At 35.3% G+C, this 19,025-nt stretch overlaps 4 protein-coding genes across 4 annotated transcripts; 2 read left to right on the top strand and 2 right to left on the bottom strand.

Annotated features, from left to right (window-relative positions):
- Positions 1–257: 257 nt before the first annotated feature.
- On the bottom strand, positions 258–1,275 carry LOC135688823 (RNA-binding protein 8A). The gene has a single exon (XM_065205848.2). The coding sequence runs from the start codon at positions 1,239–1,241 to the stop codon at positions 744–746; it is 498 nt and encodes a 165-aa protein (XP_065061920.2). The 5' UTR covers positions 1,242–1,275; the 3' UTR covers positions 258–743.
- A 119-nt stretch (positions 1,276–1,394) lies between these two features.
- Positions 1,395–4,367, top strand: LOC135688825 (uncharacterized). The gene is made up of 2 exons (XM_065205849.2): positions 1,395–2,892; positions 3,595–4,367. The coding sequence occupies exons 1-2, from the start codon at positions 2,757–2,759 to the stop codon at positions 3,891–3,893; spliced, it is 435 nt and encodes a 144-aa protein (XP_065061921.2). The 5' UTR covers positions 1,395–2,756; the 3' UTR covers positions 3,894–4,367.
- Positions 4,368–4,455: 88 nt separating this feature from the next.
- LOC135688822 (armadillo repeat-containing protein 1) lies at positions 4,456–12,312 on the bottom strand. Its single transcript, XM_065205847.2, has 7 exons — positions 12,107–12,312; positions 11,909–11,983; positions 11,304–11,395; positions 10,246–10,314; positions 9,471–9,759; positions 6,093–6,206; positions 4,456–5,286 (listed from the first exon to the last, which is right to left on the bottom strand). Exons 1-7 carry the CDS (start codon positions 12,179–12,181, stop codon positions 5,197–5,199), a joined length of 804 nt encoding a protein of 267 aa, XP_065061919.1. The 5' UTR covers positions 12,182–12,312; the 3' UTR covers positions 4,456–5,196.
- A 55-nt stretch (positions 12,313–12,367) lies between these two features.
- LOC135688821 (mitochondrial fission regulator 2) lies at positions 12,368–18,406 on the top strand. The gene is made up of 8 exons (XM_065205846.2): positions 12,368–12,597; positions 13,063–13,263; positions 13,658–14,030; positions 14,567–14,679; positions 15,306–15,415; positions 15,880–16,016; positions 16,324–16,403; positions 16,890–18,406. Exons 1-8 carry the CDS (start codon positions 12,481–12,483, stop codon positions 16,983–16,985), a joined length of 1,227 nt encoding a protein of 408 aa, XP_065061918.2. The 5' UTR covers positions 12,368–12,480; the 3' UTR covers positions 16,986–18,406.
- The last annotated feature ends 619 nt before the right edge of the window (positions 18,407–19,025 follow it).

Genomic DNA, 19,025 nt, shown 5'->3' on the forward strand with positions numbered 1-19,025 from the left:
TTGCTTTTTGTGATCATTTTAGGCCCATTTTCTGGGTGCAAACCTCCTTTTTCCAATGATAGTGAATGCAAATTTTCTACAACAATTTTTTTGTAAATTTGAGGTGTAATTTTTAAATGTTTGTGTGTAGAACTAAACTGATCTTGTGCATGCATTTGTCATACACTGCAAGATTGGGGTACACACAGTGCAAATATCATCAAATTTGTACATTCATTATTTTTTTAGAGCAGTGCAATCCATAAATTTCATAGCAGTGTGGTTTCAAAAGAATAACAAATGCAAATTTATACATAGAATACATAAAAAGTTGGGATATTTTTTATTATCTTAAAGTCTTGACTACAAAAAACCCTTGACAATAAGTTGTGTCTTGTTAGCCATCATGGCAACTGTTTAAACAATAATTTCTGCAAAGTTTTTTTCAAATAGAGTAGGCGATATTAGAGAAAAATAATCTGTCCTGTCAAATAATGACCAAAGCGACAATAAAGTTTGCTATACTTTCTTTACAACACAGAAGCAAAGTTTGTACATGTTAATGGCCTTTAGCAGATGTAAGAAAAGATAGGAAACTTCCCCTCTCATGCCCTTACATGCTCGTTTTCTTCTGTTTGTTGAACACAGTAACATTCACAAGTTTTCTCAGACGCCAACATTCTAAGGCGGTTTTTCTCGGGACTAGTGTTTCTCAAGGTGTTCAAAGTTTCAAACCGAAAACTGTCGTAAAAAGTTGTGAAAGTTTATCTCTTCCTCTCTCTTCTGCTCGGCTTTTTGCTACCGTAGGGTCCTCTGACAAAGGCCCAATCCACGTTTATCTTCTGCCCCAACAACTCTGCTCCATTCAATGCCTCTAATGCACTCTGAGCTTCTTTGAATGTTTCATACTCAACGAGAGCGTATCCTTTTAGGAAACCAGTTCTCCTGTCCAGATTTAAATGCGCATTTTTAATCTCTCCGTATTCTGCAAAAACATCTCGAATATCATCTTCTTGAGCTTCTTCATGAACATTGGTTATGAACAATATCCAACCTTCAACTGAACGCGCCGGTCCAAAGTCTCCACCGCTTTCTTCATCAGCAATTGACTCGTAAGCTCCCTTGTCTCTATTAGAAGAAGAATCTTTAAAGCCTCTACCTTTTCTTTTAGTTACTGATGACTTTAGTTTTCTAAGATCGTCATCTCCCTCGTCTTCATGGAAATCCTGGTCGTCTACATCGATATCTATAATGTCGGCCATTTTGCCTCAAGAAGACGGCATGAACTGTGCCGCAATGCATTTTGGGACTGTTTCTGTTATCATGTAGCTAAAGCGAGGTCAGATAATCGACCAAGAGTTTTAAAGCGTGACGTCATAACTTCTATTATGACCAAATATATTAAAAAACCGTAATACACACAATTTTTGTTTTTTACTTTTTATCACACATGCTAAAAGAATACCATGAAATGCCCTCAAGTCTGGTTAAGCAGGAAAATATTTTGTTAATTGGGCGATATCTGGCAGGCCAATAAAATATTCAACTTTGCTAACTGAGCAGATTGAGAAAAGGACGAGCTTAATCAGATAATTATTCTTCGAATAACACAACTTAAAGGCAATCTGTTCCCGGAATGATTGGCTAACATGAACAATAGCTTATCCCGCCAACAGCTTAAAGCGTTTGATTACCAATCAAGCTCAACGATGCGTGAATTTCACGAGTTTTGTGCTCTATGATCATTCTAAAGACAATCAATAGATTATATATGGCTTTGAAAAACGCAAACATTTTAGAACATAATTAACCTATTCGTCTGACATACCTCAAAGTATAATAATTATTTATCTTTTCGGATGAATGTCAGACGAAAGTAAAAAGCAAATATTCTTTTAAAATGATAATTTATGAAAAGTTTCCTTTCACAATCTAGTCGTTATTTGCTGGTCCTAAGAAGAGATTTGAACAATTGTTGAAACCTTTCTTAAACTGAAATTGATCTTTTTGAAAAAGAAATCGTATGAACAGTGTAAATCCCCCCTACCCCCGGCTTTGTTACTGGCGGTATTAGGGTTTCATTCCGATATTGGCAGAAGTAAGTTAATATTTTTTTAAGGAACTCATGCCAAGTCCCGGATGTTCAATTTCTGTACCTTTGCATTCAAAATTATTTTTACTTTAGGAAGATTTGTTTTGCTGTAGCAAATTTTGTAAAAAAGTTTGTTTTCTGCTTGATTTTCAGAGGATGATGCAACCCCTTCTTTTATGTCCAAACAAAAGTTTTTGCGAAGTATTTTGTTGTGATTCTAAAATTGCAATTGCCCCTCAAACTTTCAAACTTTTATTGGAGTCCATTTAAACAATGAATCTTGATTGATGTTATCGAATTGACCAAAGATGTAATCTGTAAGGAGAAGTTTAAAATCTAGTTGCTACAACCCCTATTTGGAGAGAATGGTAGATTGTGAACCTTTGAGGTTTATTCCTTCAAACAGGAAGACCAATTCACACACCTAAGCCTTTTGGTAAACAGCTGTACCTTGTACTTTAAATCACGCTAGTTGTAGTTTCTGGATCTTAAAATTCTCAGATACTATTAAATCCTTACAATAATACTTTTCTGACAATAACAATGTGCCCATATGAGAAAGAAACCAATCGAGCACGTTCTATGTTGAGCCCCCTGAAAGTTGAAGCGCAAGAAATATTCGACAGAACATCGTTTTGGTTGGAAGAAGTGTCAGAGATCCGCTAAAAAGAGATATATTCAAAAAATGGATGCGGGGATCAATGGTGGTCCGAGTCGATGTAGCAATGAAGTTTCCACTGCCTGTCAAAGCCAGAAAACTGTGACTTTCTGTTGCAATGTTTTACAGCAAAGCCAGCAGGCCGGAGATGGTGTTGCACGAGGTATTATTTTTGGTTTGCATGAAATAGGTTTTGGAAGCGTGAAAACAACTAGAAATGGGGTGATATGGGGGACGATATCCAAATATGGCAAGAAAGGCAGTCCCGGCCTGTGATAAATTGAAATGTTGCCCGCGAGACGATTTATAATTTCATCGTTTAAAATGCGCAAATTTTTCAATAATTTTACTCATTTGCAATTTTATTCAAATTGTTATCGATGTCATCGAAATTTATTTATTTGTAAACAAACTTCAAATACTGACACGCGGGCACATGCTCTTTCCAAATAAAGCACTGTAATTTTGTTTGAAGTCTAAATTTTGATGAAGCAATCCCAGTACTTTCACATATTTTATCTCGTGCAATTTGCAATAGATTCAACCTATTTCGAACTTCCAAAATTTGGTAATTTTTTTGACGTCACACTTTGGAACTCTGCTGTTTTCTTACGTTTGTCCATTACTTCTAGTCCTACCTTGCCTTGCATTTCTGGCAACGTTAAAGGCGTACTTTGTGGAAGCTATTTTTTATGCAGGGGAAATGGACTGTATTTGGTTATTTTGATACAGTACGATATTAGGCCAGCTTAAAATATCGCCGCAAAGCATGCCGATTGCAGAAGAGCCCTAGGGTAGACTTGATCTAATCTGATTCGTCAGTGATTGTTATACGATGCGATCACTTTATGAATTTCGATTTCAGGCACCGTAGGAGTACTAGATGCAAACTCGAACAATTCTGAATCGTACGATTCCATAAAAATGCAGAGGAACAAAGTACGAAGCTCACAACGTGCCATCGAGCAGAAAGCTTATTTGCGACTCAAAGAGCTAGTGCCTAATCTAAGAAAGCAGCAGAAGCGGGTCTCGAAATTGGAGACTTTGAAGCAAACCTGTGACTACATCAAGTACTTGAAGGAGGTGCTTGATAAACTGCAGACAATCAAGGCAGAAAGGGACAACAAGAAAGATAAAGAAGATGGGGAAGAAGCGTGTCGTTAATAAACCTACGATTTAGGCGTAGACGGGCAATGAACCCATGTTGAAAATACGGGATCTAATGCCCGGCCCTTAGGTTGACGATGTTATGCTCATCCCATGTTGATGATGTTTTTAGCTGTACTTGTTGTTCAAGGGAATGGCCTGGCTTCGGTTTTAGATCCGTTCTCAACTTCGGTAACGAATACATTACTCTACAATAGACGTGTTCTTCTGAAATGCCTGATTTTTTCTGGAATAGTGACAAATAATCTACATATGATAACTCTTTAAAAAATATAATAGTTTAGGATAAGCCATTCTCTGCCAGTTATTTATTTTTAATTACTAATTATCCTATGAATTTTTAAAACCATTTTATTTAAACTAATCCTAAATGAAATGTTTTTAGCAAGCTACAGAATTGAAGAGGCACATTAGGAATGGCTCCAAGTCTAAAACACATGTCGGGCAAATCAAACTCCACAATTCTGTTCCAACCTCCCTCCACGATTATTAATATATGAATCCTTCTTAATAAAACACCAAAAAGAAGACATCGGATTCTAAAAAAAGTGCGCACATATTAATATCATCGTTTTAATTCTCAATTCGATTGAAGCAATTTGACTAACGGTATTATGTACAGATAATTGCTAATGGAAAAAGCAGATAAGATATAATAAAATAAAACTAAGCTTTATATAAAAGACGCATACATATAACAAATTTCTTAAAACAAAACATGCTAGAAGAAGTAAGATTACCATTTCTCTTCCTAGTTTCAGACTAGAGACCTGGAATTGGGATCAAGGTAACTTTTTACTTAGCCCCCAATATAATTCATTTTATTTTTAAATGAGAAGAAAAAGGTTCAGTTGACCCAGTAGGCTTTAAAGGAAGGTTTAAAAGAAGATCTTTGCTAGTTCTAAATTCCTGAAAGAAACGTATTCTTAAATGGGAAAAGAAATCAAAGATTGTAGCCCGTTGTGGCCCATGAAAAGATCTACCAAACTTGACGCTAGACTTGGTTTACGACAGCATGCACTTTCCAATCTTATGTTAAGAAAGCTTTAGTGTTGAAGTAAGGAAAAAGCTAAGCAGGTCTGAACGCTGGGCTAAAAAGGGCTTTCTTTTGAAAAACGTGAATGTTCCAAAGGACTGCGGGAATTTTCGTTTGATCAAAAAATTAATTTATATCTAAAACTGGAGTGTTAGCTTTGAAACTTCAAGATATATAAGTTGTCTGTCAGAAAATAATGATATCAATTTGTTAAATGAAATGAAAAAATAGCTTTAACCACAAAGAGTCAATGTACAACAAGTTTTACCAATACAATGAGTTACTAATAAAATTGGAGAAGCCTGAAAGCCATCCGCCATTTGATGTTGTTTTTTGGCCTGTCCTGGCAATCGTCTTAAAAAGAAAAGAAGTTCAATTCGATATTTAGAGAATTCAAGCAAATTTTCTAAAACTACTCATTTACAAAGACTTCTTGCGAATCAGAAATCCAACAAAATGATCAAACTTTAGAATACTCGCGCAATATGCAATTGCTTTCTTTTACTTTCAGCGTCTTCAATTTAAAGGCAATCTGTCACGACGTTGGTTGATTATAAGAACAAAGGGATTTTTTATTGTTCCCAGTCCCTCTTTAATTTATCGCATTGTAAAAAAATGGTGGAGCGCTGGAATCGTGTTTAGGCTATTGTTCCAGCTATTGTTCTCGTTAACCAATCCACAACGAGACAGATTGCCTTTAAACAATGACAATATCTATGCAAGATCAGCCCCCTCCCATCAATGTATCATATAATTTAATACCATCTTTATATTTATAATAAGCATAATAAATAAATGGTCTGAAGCCCTCCAAAGTTCGAAGAAGTATTGCGGAATGTAACAGTCTAGAAGTGCCCATAGTTAAATGCAATCTTCCACTCAATAAGCGTGTGAGTTGAATCACGTTCACAGATTGGTCAATTTTTGATTGAAAGACAGCTTAAGCCCCTTTAGTAGTCTGTTGTAGCCTTGAAAGAAAATGGTTAATTCTTGCTACCCAAACACGAACAATTTCTATCCCTACGTGGAATTACTTTTTTGGTTGACTTGAAGCTATAGTATATTTGTGGACAAACACTGTATATTGACGAAAACCACTCTTCCCTGAGGTGGTTTGAATCCAAATGTTATACCCGAAGAAACGATATTTCAAAAGTTACCTTATCAGAAGGTTCAGTATTTTCTTCATCTTCTGGTAAGTAGTCTGGTAATTCTCTTTGGTCCTGCTCCTTCTCTTTGCTTACAACTGGGCCTTTGCCGAATGACAACACGACCTGAAAAGGTAAAATACAGACTGCTAGGGTAAAGATTTGAATGGAAGCGCGATAAAAACTGGAAATTTTTCTAGAGAAATTTAACGAACAGCTTGCAAAGATTAGTTGCAATTCATTATTAAATTAAACAGTGCTACAACAAATAAAAATTATGGTAACACTTTGAAAAGAAAACATTTCAAAGAGAATTTAAATGATGAAACGTTAGAAAGCCATGGATTGAGGAGAGGTATAGTGGAGAGGGTCCTACCTATGTGACCAAGGCACAGTGACGCATTTTAAATAAATGCGGGTTAAAAATGTATTTGTGGCAACTGCTGGAAACATAAAGGGTAAAATTGTGTCGAAAATCAAGTCGGAAAAGAATTGAATTAAGCTGTCAATTGTGAAAATACTGAGGGAGTTCACGTAAGCCCATCTATTTCAGAGAGTATTGGTAGATTTCATTATAGGGAGGGTCGCATGTAGTTATACATTACATTCGACCCAAGACTATGTTCATTAAAAGAAAGTAAGATAAAAAATGGCATAATAATGATCTGTTACTTCATTTGTCGGCAGGGGCGTCGCTCCCCCCACCCCCAATAGTTTCTCAATAGGAAATTTCAGGTAAAATCCACCCAGTGGAAGAAACACTTGAGGTATTTCAGCGACCTTCATGTCTTTAGATAAATAAAGGATCAAGCAAAGGTAGTTGCTCCTTTGGCTAAACATGATATTCCTTGATATGAATGAAGGTAAACAAACAAATGATTTGAAGATTTCTTGTTGGCACAAAATCTAAAAACCCAGGCCTTGTGTCTATTTCTCCTAAAGTTTCTAGGTAGATGCGTCAACTGCAATTTGCAATCAGCTCCAGATTTCTTTAACATTCGAAAGGAATGCTAAGATGGATAGAGGATCTAAATTGGCAACAAGTGCTGCTTGTTACCTAGCTTTTGAAGTAACTGACAACATGGAATTTTTCAAGACCACGGCAAAATTGTACCAGTTGTTTTTATCTGCAGCTCACTTTGTTTGCAAGAAGGACAAGAAAAATAATTTTCAATATGATAAAAAGGATTTTTTTAGTGAAATTTGCTTAAAAGAATGCACTTTCCAGGGAGTTAGAAGCATCAAAATACGAAAATTTTCTAGTCCTTCGGCGGCAACCATGGTGCCGTCTCGAGTAGTTATATCCTTTGCCTGTTCAGGTATACAGATTTGGCAAAACTATTAGGAAAGTCCGTTAATACCATTTTAAAATGAAAGTTGCGAATTATATACCACACAGTTGGATTGACAAAATGTATTGCAGAGGTTTGTGACAGCAACCTGAGAGTTTCAGAAAATTATCTTTATTCGGGTAAATTTGTAGTCTACACCCCCCTCCCCACCCCCAACAAGGCATGCCTCGCGACGGCCCTGTTTGTCGGCTTTGCAAAAAGATCTACATCATCAAATTTAGATCCGTCATCCGAGCCACAACCCAACGTGTAATTTTATCATCGATTTTTTTGCGCCGAAAACCGCATTTGACATTCTGCTTCCAACCGGACTTGAATATTTTAAAATCGAATTAAGCTAATCATGTTACCAAATGACGTCATCTAAAAAAGTAAAAGTAGACAGTTTTTCGACAATAAACTGGACTTCCATGCTGATCAAATTGCCATAACGAGAAAAGCACAGTGAACAACTTGCTATTTGTCATTTGCGATTCTACTTATATCTGCAGCCGAAATAAACAATGAATTCAATTTCCTCTCATTTCAACCTTGTTTCTGGGTTGTTTTGACCAACCCTATAAATTGTCGGCGAAAAAGAACAAAAAAATATAGGTGGTTATTAGCGCGAGTTGTAGGTCATTTGAAGACGCCACCTCTATGAACAATTTTTGTGCAAAAAAAGACTAGTTATGTTAAAGCACATCCTCAGGAAAGCGTATAATTACCCTCTGTTGAATACTAATTGTTTGGGAGATGAAACAGCATTTGTCTGAAGAAACGTGCGTGTCATGAAATGAGAAGAGTGCGAAGTTCTGGTTTATATATGCAACCATGATATATATAAATATAATAGTTTCGACTAAATGCTGTGATTACAGGGGCGGACTGGCCCGGGTTGCTAGGTGGCGATCGCCAACGGGCCCCTTCAAAAAGTTGAAGATCGGGCCCCTCATAAGGAGAAACTTCAAAATTTATGCATCAATCTATAAGCATACGCGTAAGTTTTGTTGATGCTAAACAATGGCTGTCACATCCAAACTCTGTAGGGCCTACCGAATGAACAGCTCTTCACGTTCAGTCATTGAAATCGTTTCAAGGAGAACTAGGCTTTCCAAATCATCGACTATACGAAAAGTAACAAGAAGACAACTGGAAATTCCAAATTTAAAAAGAAGGTTCAGAGACAACTGCAGGTAAATGGTGTAGTTCAGAGCGTATATTTTTCTCTTCGCTATCTTATTCTACATAAAAAAGTTGATTGCTTGATGCGCAACTGTGCGAGATGTACAACGGATGTAAGCAGTGCGAACGCTAGATTTCTCGCTATAGGGAGGTAGTCAGGACTCATTGGCCAACAAAGCAAGTGAGACAACCTTCATTTGCCGACACTTGCTTCATTTGAATATTCAGCGAAAAAGCACTCACACATGGCTAAAAATCCTCGATTTTGAGAAAAACTCTGTTCAAAATTGCATTTTGCAGAAGCTCAGCCTCAGCTTGTTCTTAATTTATTCTTAACTTTTGACCAATTTTGAGGCTCGTGTTCTTATAAAATTGTTCTTATGAAAAGAGTGTAGATTAAGCTGTAGGGAAAAGTGATGTTAAAAGGATTGAAGATATAGCCTCGTGTTTCCCTTCGAGCAAAATCTATTTTAGATGGACATAATGACAATCCCTACACTGTTTGTTATAAATTTTGCATGTATTTGGCGGTGATGACGTTAATGGCTACGGTGAAAACTACATGCTGATCGTAGCACCATATTTACATGGTTACCAATTTTTGGATGCTTGATATTTGAGCCATGGAAAGGTCACTAAGTATTTGAAAGTGACAAATATTTCACCTGCCTTGATTTTTCCCGACTTTTTCTTACCACGTTTTAGATCAAGTTTGTAAGGGCTTGTGACAATTGATTCTCATCTGGTGCAACTTCCAGCGACAAAGACAGCGTTATAGCATAAAACGATTTTAAACATTGCCTTCCTTCGTCTTTTTCCAAGCGAAAACCTTTTTAATTTCTTGAGCATAATTAAGGTAGAAAGAAAAACCCACCTCTTCGCCCGAATCGTTCTTTATTATCTGTTGTGCAGACATAATCTTCGTTTCAGCAATCTTGTCGCAGAGTATCTCAGCTTGAACAGTCGGCTTCACGCGCACAATGCAGCGAGCTTTTGGTAAACTGAAAGTAAAACTTATGACTCCCTTGACTTGAAGCAGTTGCTCTTCGCAGATTTTACGCGTCGCTTGGTGTAAGCCACGAATTTGAAGAGTAATAACTTTGGCGCGTCCATTTGAAGTTCCAAGACCGAAGTAGGCAGTGCTTCTTTCTGAACCTTGCTTCCTAATGGCGATGTAAAGATTTTTAAAATTAAGAGGAATTTATGAAATGATAATAATAACTAAATAAGCAACTAAAATTTAATGACCAATATTGGAAATTTGATAGCCATTCTTTCAGTGTCCATGGGCTTATCGCAGTTCAGGGCACCTTAGTTCATAACTAAGGGCACCCCACCAAAGGGGCCCAAATTATTTTTATATCCATGTTTTTAAGACTTTACTAAAGTTCATCTACTTTTTAAAAGCTAATGGATTTCTTCACAGTTAGAGTTAACAAGAAAAAGTATAATTTTTGCATACTCTACAGCGTTGAATGGGACTTTCTTGCAGCCCGTTTCAACTTTTCATTTAGGACTTCAGACGCCTTTGCTTTGTCACTGATCGTGCCATCATTAACCACTCCCTTAAAATCCAAGCAGTAACATACATAAAGTAGATCTGTTCTATACATGGTTTGAAACAGTATCTGGTAATAAAATTTGTAAACCTTAACGATCGATTTCCAGTGAGAATTTCATGAGTTTCTTTTGCATATTTTCTTATCTCTGCATTGGACCTGAAAACCAAATGAGACGAATAAAAACATGGCCAAGTAACAGGCTGCACAAATAGGATGAATCACTGGGCTTATATAGGTGATTATAAACTTGATATTAAAAATAGGGGGGGGGGGGGCTTCTCCTTAAAGAGGAAAAGGCATATTCATTGCTTGGTCTCTTTCGTGAGGGGGTTCATTTGATACAATACATGAAACAAACAACACAATTTTTGATCAAAAACAAGAAAAACATCCATTGGTCGTTTTTCTCCAAAATCCAACAGGGTGCTTATTTAAAGCTTGGTGCTAAAGTGGGAAATAAAATTATTCTGGATGAGCTTATAGTATTTGATAATGAAAACAGCCATCCATGGGTTTGTTGAAACATTGGCTCTTATTCTCAGAAAGAAAGTATTCTTTTGCTATCAAATATGTAAGCTTTTTCTCACTGGTTGTCATCTTGTTTAATTTGTTATATAGAAAAGTGTTAAGAATTGAAAGCAGTATTAAACTAATCATAGTTGCTTGTTGTTTTCATTTTTAAATCAAAGTTGGGAAACTTATTTCATACTATTTAACCGAACCAAAAATTACGTCTTTGTATACTGAATGTCTTTGTATACTGGATGTCTGAATTTAGCTCGAGTGTAATGCAATTTTTAGAGTAAGAATGTGAATATAAATTTGAAAATATAAAAGCAAAACCGTCAGAGGGGCAATGTTTCGATATAGTATTTTAGCTGAAAAGCAAAATAATCACTAACTTGAAGTTCAGGCTGGCTGTTCATTCTTTTTAGAAAATTCAAGGCCCGATTGTTTTTAATTTCTTCTTGAATTTTTAGAGCGTAACTAGCGAAATGGCTAGCTAGTGTGCTCTGGAGGAGTGTTGAGGCCCCAGTTGCCAGCAAAGTTAGTGAAACGTCCCTTATTCGCCAACAAGTTTGAAAATTCTTATAAAAAAGGAGTGTAATTGGCACTTGCTCGAATCATCTATCATTACTACTTACTCTGAGAACAGCGACTTTAGACTCTCCAGCATTCCAAGTTCATCTTTCATTGTTTGTCTGTTTGGTGAGTGTTGTGCAAGGAGATATAAAGTCTGAAAATAAATTATTTACTAAGTAAGCAAGCACATAAGCAAGCACATAAGCAAGCACGAGGACGGACTAATCCGACAAAATCATAAGCACTTTTCAAATGAAAAAGGGAGGTAAATGCACTAGAAAACAGCAGTACCAAGACCTTCCCTTTGTAAGCACTGAAATACGAAGTGGAGGGGTGGGTGCCAAACATACCCAGAGCAATACATACCCCCTTACAAAGACAATTTTTTGAGTATATGCTATGATTCAAAAGTTCTGAGAAACACTTTCTTCATATTCATATTGATTTTCTTCTTCTTGCTAACTAGTTCATTTGATTTCAATCTCCAAAATAACTTCCAGTAGTTTGAAACTGACAAACAATTTTCGGATTTTTAGATAGGCCTGCCAATTTTTTTTGTATTTTTATATGTATATTTTCTTTAAATTGGTAACAGTCTTTAAAACGGCTTTATCATAAAGAAATCGTCACCCCACCAAAAGAAGGACACCACCAAAATTTTTCTTACCTTAACTGCTTTTAAAATCACTTGCTTGTCTTCATTGTCGAGAAAGAGAACAAGCCCGGGCAAGCACCCTTGGTCCTGTAAAAAAATTATTTAATGAGCATTCATAGAATCTTGAAAAAATTTAATTTTTGGAATAAAAATCAAAAATACTGAACCTAATCAGTAGTTAGGCCGTTTGAATTTTCCAATCATCCATACCTTGACAATACCGGCTCGGTTTCTTGGATTGACAGCAAGTGAATGAAGATGATCGACAACACTGAGGACATCCATGTTTACTTTCCTCTACAGAATTATAAGTTTCTACTTGATGCAAAAGAAGTAGTATGTACTAGCAAAATTCAATCGTCTTTATCTACACGAAGCCTGCTGATTTTCTCGTTTTCTGAATTTTGAATTCTGCCTCGCGAATTATGATTTGCTATCTTAAAAACCATCGAAGAATCTGATTGGCTTGAATCTTCAAGGCAAAATCTGATTGGCTCAATAAATTTTTCCGTTTACTAGAGCCCAGTTTTTTTGTTATTCCGAGGCTGAAGCACCAAAATTTGAAAACTGTCCTAAAATTTCCAATGCACACGATTATTTTCGCTGGAATATTTTTAATGGAGCAGTCTATCAATTATCTGAAAGAGATTTTGCAATCTCTGAATCTGGGAAAAAGTGAAGATGACGATGCAGAAAGCGAGGTTTGCTTTTTTATTTTGATTTGTCTTATAAAAGTCTGACTAGACCTTAGTTGAAAGTTGTCTCAAGATTCATTTTAAACATTTCTTGATTAACAGGAAAAGAAAATATCGATTGCAAACTGCAAATTTTCATAACATCTATTGTAAAAAGTAGTTTTTAATGAATCTTCATGATTATTGTAACACTATATGACATCATTGTCAATATGACAACTGGTTTCCTGTTATTCTGATTCTATAAAATTTGTTGCTGCACCTTTTATGTAATGTGTATGCTCATCCATCATGTGTAGGCCTACTATCAAGTCTTCGAGAATTTTTTCAAGCTTTCAGATGTTTTCTAGTAAGGAAGACAAAACAGCCTAAAATATTCATTCTATTTCACCTAAAATGACAAGTTTAACTCAAATAAGTATTCACTACGTACCACCTACCTAATGTTACAAAAAATATGTTTATTCAAAGGAGAAACCATTGGTTCTGATGAGAAAACCTCTACAAAAACCATGGTACAGAAAATCCAGGAAAAGTATCGTCCGTATGATGGGGAGTAGCATCTTCTGTCACACAAATGATAGGAGAAGGAGAAAATTTAGAAACAGAAGTTTGGTCAGGATGATAGCAAGCAATCTGCCATTGCAACCTGCAAAAAGAGCATATTTTGAGGTAGATATTTATTCTAAGATCTAAGAAAAAATTGAAATAGGTAGAAGTATATATAGAATGCAAATTCATATTTTATTTTGATATAACCAAGCTATATACGTGTTTGCAATATTTTTGAATACATGTTAACCAAAGATGTGTTAACTGAGGATACAAAGCTAATGATTGATTGATGCATTAAACGCTCTAATAAAATTTGTGACAACATGCCCAGGACACTTGAGAGAATCAAAAAATTTGAGTCCACTGCCCTGATACTTAGGACAAAATAGGTTTCTTATCCAAGCTAATTCATGGGGCTTTTGCTTTTGCATGGGGCTAATTGATTAGAATATAACTGCACAGTTCAGTGATGCAATTTTGTGTTTTGTTTGATTGTCTTTCTATTTCAAAGATATTTGCTGGATCCAAGAGAATGATGAGTAAAGCAAAAAACTTTCTAGAGGACAATGTGAGTACAATAAAGTCACAGATGCCAGAACTAGGGCTTGCTGATTTAGAACTTTTTACTTGGAATGGTTTTGAAGAGGAAGGGTCTGATAATAAAAGTGGAGTTATCACAAGAGTTACCCTCGATAGCTCTGGCCTTAGTGAAATCAGCAATGTTTCTTCCGATGAACTGACTGGACCACCAAGATGCCTAAAGAAGGGGAAAAAGTTGAGAGAAAAGGAAACATCTGTAAAAAAGATAGCTGCCTTAGAAGATGAACTTGCAGATTTACGTGCACAAATAGCAATGATTGTTTCACATCAAGAAAAAACACCAGGTAGGTATACCACTAAAGTTGCATATAAATCTTAGCCTCTGTTTTTGTGCACAGTATCACTCTGTTTTGTTCATAAATTTTTGTAGTTCATAAATCAAGTGTTAATTCAATTGACTTGCGTTAAAAGTAGAGATCCCAGAAAAATTTACTGTTTGCCAAAAATAGATGTGATAATCATTCAGTCAAAATACATAATGTAATGTCCATGAAGATTTTCTTTCATCAACTATCATCAAAGCTTTCCATTCGTGGCTGAATTGCAGTGAACTGAAGATTATTAGTAGAACCAGCCTTGAACCGAGGCCATTCACTTTAAGGCAAACAGGCATATAATGCAAATGATTGAGTAATGATAAATTTTGCAAAGATAAAACAATTTCTCAAGATAACAGAATTTAACACGAAAGAACTTTTTTAAAAGCACAGCTTTTTATCCAGATTCTGGGTTAATTCAAAGTATTACTGTATATATATATTTTTTAGTCTTGGCCAGTTAACCAGGTATTTTCTGAATTTGATTCCTTTTGTTGTTTCAGAGCAAGTGACAACAATAGCACCGCCGCCACCACCACTACCTCCACAGATGATACCTGCTACGCCTCCACCACCTCCCCCACCAGTTGTACCAAAAATCCCACCTAAAATAAATGTATGTTCCATTGAATTTTTTGCTCAGTCTAGATGCTAGTGAAGAATTTCTATTTCTATTTAAACTGTCTATTGCTTACATAACTCTTGATTTCTTTTATTTTTTTCATGGGTCATCTCTTGGGATGTTTTCAGAACTATTTTATTTTTATCACAGTAACTTTAACCAAAAATGCTTATTTTGTCTTTGCTTTATTTTGTCAAGTGGCAGACTCCTTTGGGGCAAGGGGGTGGTTGCCCCCAATACTTTAGAGGGCAATAGTCTTTTGTTATTGAACAATGAGGAAATATGATGTCATCTTATTAAAATAAAAGACTTGCTTTCTTGTTAAAGAGTTTGTGCAAGGATAAAAGCATGCTATTGCATTGAGAGAAATCTTTAACTATAGATCAAGCCTATCATCCAATAGTTGTGCAATATAAAATTAAAATTCAGTCTATCCAGCAAAGAAAGCAAACAAAACGATTAGATAATAGCATCTTTTTGTAGTCAACAAAAGATATGATTGACATTCTAAATACCAAACTTTGCTGTTTAACATAGCAGACCTTCACATATTTAGAATTCAATACAATCATACTTTTTGCTGAAAGTCGCTAGTTTTTGCTTTGTTCTGTCTCAATCAGAAACCAAAGAATTTGATGAAGTCAAAAGCACAGGAGAATGGCGTTCCCTCCATGGCTGATGTTTTAGCTGGACTGTCAGCTGTGAAATTGAAGGCCGCAAATGTTGAAAGGTAACCAACGATGAACAGGCTTTTGTATCATGTTATCTTTTCCTTAAATCTAAATTCAAAAAAACCATATAAGAATTGTTAGGTAACTGTCAATGCATTCCAAATTTTATGCACCTGCATGTCATGCCAAACCTTTATCATAATCTAAGTTGTGTCAAACTTTTCTTAACATAATCTTTGCTTTAAACTTAGCATTATTTTCTTAGCTGTTGTTGATATGTTACTATTAACATAATTTGTTTCATTTATATTGCAAATTGCTATTAAATTGTGTAAAGGGCACTTGGCTTGATAGCTCTTCTGAGTTTTTCCAAGTTTCCTAAGCCTACATATTGTAATTAAAAGTTTGAATTATCAATATGAAGTGAAAAAACATGAAATGAAATGAACTTAATTTTTTTATGTCATGGTTAGTAATATATACATATTGTATTAAAATTACAGTTTCTTATATTATATTGCAGATCACCTGGAGGTACACCATTAAAAGTAAGGTCGCAAAATCGCCAGTCGTCATCACAAGATCCAGCAGATGTCATTGCGAATGCTCTAAGAAAAAAATTTGCTAAAGCAAGGAAAAGTATTGGCTCTCCATGTAAAGGTAACACTCTGTTATTTTCTTGTATGTCCATAGGTTTCATAAACCAAGATCAATGGTGTTAAAAATCAATTACCCAAAATTTATGATATTGCTTGTTAATTATGGCCAAAGAATTGTTCGTACTTCTGCTCAGGTGCATTAGATCATTTCAAATGCACCCAATCACCTTTTTTCTTCTATGATCATTTCAAAAGACAGGCTCGCAAATATATCCTAGATGCAAAGATAATAGAAAGGTCATCATGATGCTAGTGAATTCGTAGTTTAAAGTTTTGCAGCTCATTATGGTTGTCAATTTTTATTTTAGATAAGGAAAATCAATGGAGCCCTCACGCAGAATTCTCTCCATCTCCAGCAAAATGTATTGATGTATCATACCTTTCTCCGGTTGGTAAAATATTTAGATTTTATATCTTAGCCAGAATTTTATTTAATCGTTACTCGGAAACCGAATACATTGTATGAAACTCGCCTTGCAGTCTTAGTATTGAAGCCTTTAAAAGGTTCGATTTCTCCAACATAAAATTACCATTATTGTACGTGATGCTTAATTGAAATTGCTGAGCTCGCGCTTTTTATGCTTTTTGCTACTTTTTGCCACACTCTCCAAATGGGTCAAAGAAGATGCTGGCCATGAACCTCTTTAGCCAAAAGGATTTGGGGCAATGTCGTTCTAGGAGCTTAAAAAAATTTTTTCTCAAGAAGAAGTCAACAACCAATAACGTGATTTTCGGAAAACCTACACCAGTTAAAAGTCATAAAGACTTTATTCAAGAAATGAAAGTGCCAGCCTACCCGACATTTCTGGGTACAATACACAGCCTCGTATAAACAGGTGTTCTATCGTGATATTCGTTTTGCGTTTTCGTTTAGGTGACATCAAGCCCTGAAGCGCTACAACAATCTAGAAGAAGATCAAATACTGTTCCTGGGAGAAGAATTGTACTCAGCCCTGTCAATGAAAACTGAGAAATTACTGAATTTCCTCTAGGACATTGTTAATTTACGAACCTACATATAATTCGTCAAAGTAGAGTGTATATAGATTTAGAGGAAAGTCGTCTAGTATAGAGAAACATCTGGCTTTAGGGCTGCGTACAAGCCGCAGTATATTCATACGTCAACTAATTTTCTAGGCTGAATTTCGTGGTACCACTATTAGCAAGGAGATGCTGTCATTTTTCTTCTGAATTATGCATAATAAGCAATAAATGCAGATTTTTCACAGATACTTTGCTGATACACAGATAAATAGATTGCTCAATGAATATTTGCTCTGATTTTAGTGATGTTCAGGGATTGTTTTCAGTACAAAGTTAGTGCTCGCTGCATGTGCGATCCTAGGCTGATATTCAAGTTGACTTTGGGTAGAGTATTCAGTTCAGGCGTTATTCAGCTCAGGCGTTGGCTATTTAGTCAGAGAAGCGAAAAGGCCCTGTGTAATTTACACAATAGATCAATGCAATCTATATAATGTTTGCTCGCTTATTTTTATCTCGATTATAAGACCCTGATTATCTGAAAATAGATTTACTCAGAATTTCTGATCACATATTCCACTAAAGTCTAGCTGGACGCTCCTCCGCTACTCCACTCCTATCTTCTTTTTCCGCGCTTGAGTTTATGTGGCTCGCGTACACAGGGTAGTTGTCCACAGTCAAGTCAAGTGTTTATCCTGACATTAGCCTTCCTTCGAAAACCTTTAGCAGAACACTCTCAAAACAGAAGGGGAGTTTCTTATGTGACATTTTACTTTTTAGATCATCTAAGCGACTATTTTTGCGTCTCAATCTTTTTGGATTGCCAGGGAAGCGCTGCATTCTTTTTATTAAAATGGTCGGACCATATTTGAGGAATTAAATTCGTCTCATACAAGTTTTCATATCACCATATTTATTCGATTATAAGAAGATTGAAATCTGTAGCAAATCGGTTTAATCAAAAAAATGTAAGCATGTCCGTTTAAAGCCGTGTCCACGTATCAAAGCCAGGCAGAGATACCTGGTTTAAAACTACACCCTCGTTGATAAGCCGCCCTTGATTATAAACTTCGTCAAAACGTGCAAATAATTTCAATTTTAATCAAGGCTTATATTAGAAAGAATATGGTAGTCGATACAAACTAATTTTAACCCGTAATTCATGAAAAATCGATGTTTTTAATGTTCAAAATTTTGCATTCGTTACTATTTCTTGTTTATATATATATATTAAAAAATGAATGAATTAATGTTTCTATCAAAACAAATTATTGCTTGATGTCTTTTGCAGTTTTTATCTATTATGTTTGGATAATTTCTAGTCAAGATTTCTTCACCGGTAATATGAAGGGCATGTTGGCAAAGGCAGAAAATATATCTTTAAAATATAGATAATATTAGTAACAAGATTCGTTTCATTAAATATTATGATTTAAAAGAAGATAGGAAAAATCACAAAGAACATGATTCCTATTCCAACAAATCATAAGATACATTGAAGATCAACAATTTCAGTGGGATTTATTTTTGATGAATTAGGGCAACCCAAAGTAAATCCCACCGTAATTGTTAGAAACGTGGAGTTGTTTTGAAAAATCTTTAAATTTTCGTTTTTCATCTATGGGCCACCATTAAAAATGCCAGAGAATGTAAAGGACTTCTAGTTGTCAAATCTGATTTTACAAAATGACTGAAATGTATCGTGAATAAGGATCGACAGCAAGTAAACATTTTTAATGTTTTTCTTAAAATTGACTTCCAGATCAATATTTAAGAATTATAATCACTAAAGCAAATTTTAACTTATTTGGAGCTTCCGAAATTAAAGGGTTGGAACAATTTAAAAACACTGGTGCATTTTCGAACTAGAAGTTCTTTGTCAACCGATCATCATCTATTCAGAAACGGATATCGTTTCATTTTACGTTACAAGTTTTACATAAAAACACTAACGATTTTCAAATATAACTTTCATCAAAAACTTTTTTAATGGTATTCGAAACATATTTTCATGCATTTAAAAACGTTT

Source organism: Rhopilema esculentum, chromosome 9, assembly GCF_057945365.1.
Source record: "Rhopilema esculentum isolate cy_ngs chromosome 9, ASM5794536v1, whole genome shotgun sequence".
Taxonomy (NCBI): Eukaryota; Metazoa; Cnidaria; class Scyphozoa; order Rhizostomeae; family Rhizostomatidae; genus Rhopilema; species Rhopilema esculentum.